Raw genomic sequence first — 7,500 nt, 5'->3', positions numbered from 1 at the left:
TTTCGATTTCTTCTATAAGAGCAATTTGTGATGTCCTTTTGTAGTTTTTCAAACAGACTTTACTTTATTCTATGAATTTGGGAGTTCTATTTATTCAAACAACCCAAAACACCAAACAGAGCCGTACAGTTATCCTCTGGTGTTTTCTGAATCGACAGCATTTGGTAAGCAGTGTGTAGTGATGTTATGCTTGGAGTCGAGGCCTGTCATACGGCAGCCAAAATGGCACATTTGACCGCTTTAGCTTGTGAGTTTTGTTTTCCCATTTCAGACCACGTGGTGTTACTCTATCAAATGTCGTCTTATGCACGAGCTTACGTGCGAATAACGTATGAAAAAACAAAAGGAGAATTCCCTTGAGAACATCACGCGGTCCGAAATGGGAAAAAATAACGTACAAACTAAAGAGGTCAATTCCTTCATATCTGAAGAAGCCTTGCTTGGCTCACCGAAATATTGTATTAAAACTGAATAAAACTCCTTTACGTTGCATGGGATCCTCTCTTCACGTTTCCACCATCATAAAAATACACTAGTTACTTAAAATACACTGAGGGTGGGGAGGATTTTATGAAAAGGTTAATTGCTGCAAAAAAAAAAAAAAAAGTAAAAAATCGTACTCGACCTCTCTTAGACACAGAGAGTGGAATCAACTCAGAAATGGCCTGCCTCGAGACCTGTCCTTGTTTTGCCCCCAAGCCTGTCAAACCGGTTTGAATGTGCCACCTCGTGTTCTTTCACCTTGACTGTCCGAAGCAAAGTCTGGTTTTCAGAAACAACGCACGCAAAAGCACTGTCGAGAACCTTACAATGAAAAATCGTCATGAACGCTGCGCCGAGTACAGTTCGTGATTTACGGGCACGCGTGATGTTTTCAATTTGAGAACTTTCAAAACACCACGAGTGACTATAAATAACAAAATGCACGAGCAAGTTCATAATAGTTTATATTTACTATATACTCAACAAAATTACTCCATCGCTGTGTTTCCATAGCAACTTCCGCATGGCACTCTAACCTATTTATACATTCCTCATCGACCAATCAGAAACGCGATATTCTGTTGAGAATATGACAATTTAAAAAAAAAAACGAATGCTTTGGGGGCACAATTAATTGGTTAACTTAAAACAACGCGCCCATTGGTTCATTTGACGTTTTTCAAATTACCAACGCAATGTTTCTCGCGTAAGAAATAAAAGTAAGTTTTAGGTTTTTTCGGCGTAGTGGAAGTCGACTTATTTTTGTCTCCATCATTTGGACGATTTTCGATTAAGTTTAACCTATTTTTCTTGAGATTATCGCCAAACAAGCCACATTAATGCAGGCACATTAACTTGTTATAATTTAGAGGCCTTGTGCTAACAAAAGAGTAACGTCTGCTTCTCTATCCAAAGGTAAAACTAATGTAAATGTAAACCAACTTCAACTGTTAAAGTACCATTTGATAAGCTCTAGTCTGCGTATGAGTGATGTAAGCTAATCTAAAATCTTCTAAAACTGGTTTTGAAGACAAATAGTGTCGTTTCCCGTTTACACACCAGCTTCAGTTCTTTCAACTGTAGTCTGCTTTGTTCAAGAGCGATGCCTGGTGCTTACCAATCCTGTTCAACCGGTTTGGATGACCTTCTATCGTTTATCAATTAACCCGCTTCCACTTCTTCAAGTAAAGTCTGCTCTGTACTTATCCGCACCATAAGGAGGACTGCTTCTCTTTCAACCTGTAAAACTGGTTTTCGTGACTAGTTTGGTGGTCTTCTCTTTGCAAACCCAGTCTTTCGCTGTTTCAACTGGGGTTGCGCTTCAGCGACGTCAGCCGCTCGACAATGAAACCTGTCAAACTGGATTGATCTCCTATCTGGTCTTCTTTCTTTTGTACACTCTCTTCAACTGTTTCAAGTGTGGTTTGGTTTGTACCATTCTCCGCTTGAGTGACGTCTGTTGTTCTACCAGCTGCGCTAAGTGGCCCTGCTCGGCTAACATGGTCAAGAAAGTGCGAATAAAAGGATCGTAATCGTGTGTGCGACGACTGTGATCAACCTGCAGTAGAGACAAAAAAAAAAACATAATATATAGATTTAGCCAAGCCTAAAAGCGGAGCTCCCGGGTTATTTATTCTTAATACAAACCTAGTACCTGGTAAGCGGTCAACTTAAAAAAAAAAGCTGACCTCAATGAGCTCTAAACTTGAGCCCGCGATATTGTCACGTCATATAGTCAGCGGATACCTGTAGCTGTAAACTAGCTGGAGTGGAGTGGAGCTTTAATTTCATGAGATTTGATTTGAGTTACAATATTCCCAAATAATAAAGACATTATCATCATCATGGAAAATTGTTAATCAAATTAATGAGGCTATCTCACGCATTTTAGCCCCTAGGTTCAGAACTGTGATGAACATAAATAGGGCTGAAGACGATAGAGAATTCTTCAGTAGACACATCGCTCAAGTACTTTAGATGACAGGGGAGATATCGTTGACGTCACCTATTGTCATTAATGTGCCAACCAGAGCCTCATTGGTCGTTGAAACAAAATCTTATTTCTGACAGTTGTAGCCTGCGAAATTGGCAGAAATAGATATTTTGCCGGGAACGGACCGGAGGACTGGGTCCGGTTGTCTGGTGGGGAATATGGGTAATTTGTCGTACGAATAGTGAACCGCTAGGGTTTTGAATCAGTCTACGTTCAGCTTTCTTCGCCTACTTTTTTTTTACTTTTCCCCTTAGCCTCCAAGGTGTAGTGGCACTTGCATAGGGTTTGGAGAATACGTTCCCTCATTCCCGAAGGGTTTTGGGTTTTCGTATCCGGCAGGTGCCCAGTGTACTTTTTCTTTAACAAGTTTTTAGGAGGTCAGTACAATCAAGAATGCTAACGTATTGTTATGCTGGAGCGGAGTTTGTATGCATATGGTAAGCAAAATAAACCGGCTTGTGGCGCTTGCTGTCCTACATGCCCATGTATCTACACAGTTGGGTTGTGGTTGAGTTAGTCGTGTTGTGTCTGATTGGGTAGAGGAGTCAAAATGGGTCTTTTGTTACTGTGGTTGGCACATTTGAATAAAAAAAGCAATGTTTGTAAAGAAATATATCACTATACAGACAGGAGAGCAATGGTTAGATTTTGTTGAAGTACTTTTAACATGTCCCAAGAGAAATCGAAAACAATGCCTATGCAAATTTTTTGGGGAAAGAAGAGGTGTATTATTTGAGAAAGTAGAGAACTGAGAATAAACTTACGTAATATTTTCTTCTCTTCTCTTTCTCTTCTCGCAAGGAGTTTTCACAAGCTTGAATCTGGCGTTCAATCTGATGCAACTGACTTACAAGTTCCTAAGAGCCAAAAATTTAAGTAAAAAAAAAATAGTATTTTTACAATTTGAGCATTAAATTCTTAAGCTTCGCACTAAAGCGATTAGTGATTGCCGTAGAAACCTTGAAAACAAAAGCCCTTGTGATTGGCTCGCCTGCGTCGTTTTCCCGCGCTTAGAGTTGGCTGCAATTGGTTTGGACTGTGATTAGCTAAAGCGATTGTCTGAATCAGCTGTGATTAGCCAAAGTAAATGCTCCCCTCCAAAAAGCGCTTTCCTTAATGTGTTGGAAACAACTTCGCGATCTTCGATTAGAAAAAAGAAACAAATTAACCGTAAGGTTCGAACTACTCATCACCATTTGACAAAAAATCTTAAACTGACTGGATTGGAACACCTGCAATTTTCCTTTCTTTAAATTTACTGCACGAGCACTTTTTTGATTTAAAGCCATCATGCGAGCTGATGTCAAACAAATCTTTATTTTCCCCTGAAAAGGTTGGTTTTCACGCAAGGCACAAGCATAGGAAAATCAACATACGTAGACTAGCGCTTTAGTTTATTCCTAAAAAAAACAATAAAAAAAAAAAAAAGAAAGAAAAAAAAAAAAGGAAAACCGAGGTAGCCGAGCGGCCTCACGAAATCCAAAAATTGCGACGTCCGAAACTTTCAGAACCGAAATAAGAGAAAATCAAATTCGTCTGAAATGCTGGACATGTTCTTGCGGTTCTTCTTTTCAGAAAACAACACAATACAACATTTTAATGTTCGATTCCTTGTAAAGGTCTCCTTTGAAGGCCCCTTAAAGTGACAAATCCTCGTGTATCTTTCTCCACCAAAGCCAACGGCAAATGTAATTTGGAAGCGGTTTTCCGCATTTGGCAGCACAACAACACAACACAGCACAGCGCAACATTAGTATTCATCCATGTACCGAATTAAGGACTTTCATATTATAGGGAGATCTCGATCCTCACCTGACTTTCGGCTGAAATTTTTGCCAAGTCACTCAAAGGAATGGAAAAGCCGTAACTTCGACTGGGATCCTGGCTAGCGGACTTAGCAGTCGCATCTTTCCCTACGACACCAGAAATTAATACAATAACTAATGAAAAAGGGGAATCTGATGAAGTTACATTTAAGTAGGAGATAATCAAGGGGAGCCTCTTTCTCCCATACTTGGCCAAGAAGTCAACCCTTTCTAGAGTCGATTTATTTACACAACGCCTCCCTTGGGAGATTCAGCGCGCCAATCAAAACAGAGTTATCTCAGCGTGAGGTTGACTAGCAATAGAGTTATTTTTCACAGAGTTATGACATTAGAGTTAAGAGTTAAGTTTCCAATTTCCTGAATTCAAGATTTTGGAAGGCCTACATCCTGAATTCAGAAATACAGATATGCAGAAAACATGCATAAAAGCTAACCTTAGGCCTAAGGATAGCTTTTATGCATGTTTAGGATACTTTTTGTATTTCTGGATTTCTGAATTCAGGATTTTGGAACTTAACTCTAACTCTACAACATAACTCTAAGAAAATAACTCTAAGAATAGCTGTCCCTTCTCAGCGTCAAGGGAAATATGATACTTTTCGCGCGAAAAAAAACCTGTTCCTTAAAATAAATTTACGCGGGAAAAGGGGGACTCAAGGAATCAGTTTCCCTTGATGATCTCCTGCGTGAAGACAATTTTCAAGTCAAATGAATATCTGTGTGAATTTTTTAACTCCGGTAGATGAAATGAAGCGATGATATTGATTCAATGGCCGTATGGCGGGAAAATCGTACGCTGAACCTAGTTTAATGACCAGGCACCCACGAGTCAAGTCTCCTATAGGTTAATTTCATGTTACGTCACCGCCACCATGTTGGAAGCCGAAAACAAAAGATCTCTCAGTAGCTGGTGTTGATCTTCCACCAGCAATTGCACATTGCAGCATCGTTACCTGTGTCTCTAGGGAATGGTTGCAAACCACCTATAGATAGCTCAGGCCTGGTTTAAACGTCGAACTTTTCATGTGCCGAACCTAATGCAAATGAGCGAAAACAATAGATTTTTCTCATTTGTATTAGATTCGACACATGAAAAATTGGACGTTCGAACCAGCCCTCAGTGGCAGCGCATCCGAATTTTGTGAAAACTTTGGAAATACGAGTGAAATTAATCCGCAATTGCCCTCGGGCCTATCTGATTACATATAAATTGTCGGGTTCATCCTACAATTCTTTTGTTGAAATCTGGATAGTGCCAGTCCTCTCTGGAGGCTAACGGATAAAATACAATTTCAATTGAACCACCAAACTGGTTGCTTGCGCCCATAAGGGACTGGTCCAGAGTTCAATGAACTGTTTTCACGTGACGGCACGGCAGCCATGTTGGTGTCCCTAAGCAATGGAACAGCGGCCACGTTGGTGTCCCCAACTAATCCTCTGGGAATTGAGCTTTACTATCATATAAACGTTTTCTTTTGTTTTGGTGGAAAAACAAGGTTACTGATCACGTGAGTGAAAACACTCTAGGGAGGGAATTATTTACGAAACTCGGTAGAGCTGCTTGTTCGAAGTTTTCTTGAAAACACCTATTCACAAATCAACACAAGTATTGTTGTACCGATCTTTAGCCCGATCACCAAACATCATCGCTATTTTCACAAATTCCATCATACAGTTCATTTTGGGGGGTCATTTACATTAAAACAATGGATATCAAGTTCACTGAAGCACGATACAGCTCCAAGAGTAAATGCCTTGTATTGTTTTTATGCAAATAACCTCCCCCCTGCCGCCCCCCCCCCCCCCCCCCCCCAAAAAAAGGTATTGCATTATGGGAATGGGAAAGTAGCGAACATATCAAATCACGATCTCAAGCCCTCCATAAACACATCATTGTAGCTTTTAGAATCATGCCAAGTTTTGGAAAAAATGTCTCTTTTTCAATACATAAAAAGTAGTGCAGAATTCTTTTCAATGTTTCTTTTAATTGGGAAGCTATTTTATTTAGCACAAGTACCTCTTTGCGAACTATAACTCTTGTTGGAAGGATCAGAATTTTCTGGGTCACTGGATAATTCTTCAGCGCCTGCTCTTCCATCATGACCGCTGGCCACTGTCTCACTGTCAGAGAACGAAAAGGTCTCGGTGTAGTCCTGTTGGTCTTCTGATGGGGCTGTCTCAGTTGTCTCCTAGAAGCAAAAATGATGTTTGAATGACGCTACATGACGAGACGTTACGTGATGCAAGGCAAAAAAAAAAACATTACGTTACGTGACTTTACGTGAAGCATGCGTTGCGTGAAGTTGGTGACCCGGGCACACTGAAACATATCTAAGATCTTTTGTTTAGTAGGGGCTGTACTTCCTTTATTCGGCGGACACGCATATAAAAACAAGCTCACTCAAGCAGAGGTTTCATTAGATGCCGGCAACCGACGAATTCCGCCGGCTACTCCCTAAGTTATCGCCGCCTACTTTTTCAATAAGTTTAAATTACACGATCCTCACCGTTTAACTTCGACCCATTTTAATTTATTTTAATTCAATAAAACAACTAGGAAGTCAAGAAACCTTCTGTTGTATGTTCTGCTCCTTTTTGAACGTTGATTATTTTTATGAATTCCTAGTTATTTGCACTCGCCTGAGCCACACGCTAAAGCGCGCAGCTGGAGGCGATATTTTGCCGTATTTCAACAAGAGATCGAGAGTGCAAAAAAATGTCTTCTAACTTGGCCATCTCGGCAGCAAGTCGTGTCAATAAATATTTGTGACTAATGTTGATGCTCAGATTGCTGGAAATGCCATTTCCGAGCTCCCAGATTTCAAAATTTTCTGGGGGAGCATGCTTCCAAATCCCCCTAGGAAAAAAGGCCCCGTTTCTTGCAACAGCGGCCTACATCACAAAACCAGCCGTTTACTAAAGAAATTATGGCTCAGAAGCTTCATCAGCAATAAGGTGTTAATAGGGACTTTACGATCTACGACGCGGTCGTCAACGAGAACGCCACGAAACAACGATATCATTGGTTAAAAGAGGAAAAGTAATCGTGTTGCACGTGCGGCACGCGTTTTAAACATTTTCGTGCGGTACTCTGCACAACAACGACGTGAAATCACCAAATTTGAGTTTTTGACGACAACGCGAGCGCACAAATGCAAATCTTGTATTCTCTATTTTTACTATGAAACCGCTCGTACC

General features: G+C 40.5%; 2 protein-coding genes across 2 annotated transcripts in view; one reads left to right on the top strand and one right to left on the bottom strand.

The window, feature by feature from the left end:
• The window catches only part of LOC138010532 (uncharacterized), a 126,010-nt gene extending 125,522 nt beyond the window's left edge, over window positions 1–488 (top strand). The window contains exon 6 of the mRNA XM_068857514.1: window positions 1–488. This exon is cut by the window's left edge and continues 348 nt beyond it. The gene's annotated coding sequence lies outside the window, so the exon portion shown is untranslated.
• Window positions 489–490: 2 nt separating this feature from the next.
• LOC138010529 (ubiquitin carboxyl-terminal hydrolase BAP1-like) overlaps window positions 491–7,500 on the bottom strand; it is a 21,392-nt gene continuing 14,382 nt past the window's right edge. Inside the window, exons 12-15 of the mRNA XM_068857511.1 lie at window positions 6,320–6,491; window positions 4,289–4,389; window positions 3,241–3,333; window positions 491–2,041 (exon numbers count right to left, since the gene is read on the bottom strand). Of these exons, the coding sequence (XP_068713612.1) occupies window positions 1,856–2,041; window positions 3,241–3,333; window positions 4,289–4,389; window positions 6,320–6,491 (552 nt within the window). The 3' untranslated portion in view covers window positions 491–1,855. The remainder of the gene's footprint in view (window positions 2,042–3,240; window positions 3,334–4,288; window positions 4,390–6,319; window positions 6,492–7,500) is intronic.

This window comes from Montipora foliosa, chromosome 7 (assembly GCF_036669935.1).
Source record: "Montipora foliosa isolate CH-2021 chromosome 7, ASM3666993v2, whole genome shotgun sequence".
Lineage (NCBI taxonomy): Eukaryota > Metazoa > Cnidaria > Anthozoa > Scleractinia > Acroporidae > Montipora > Montipora foliosa.
This window is presented reverse-complemented; position numbering and strand designations above follow the sequence as displayed.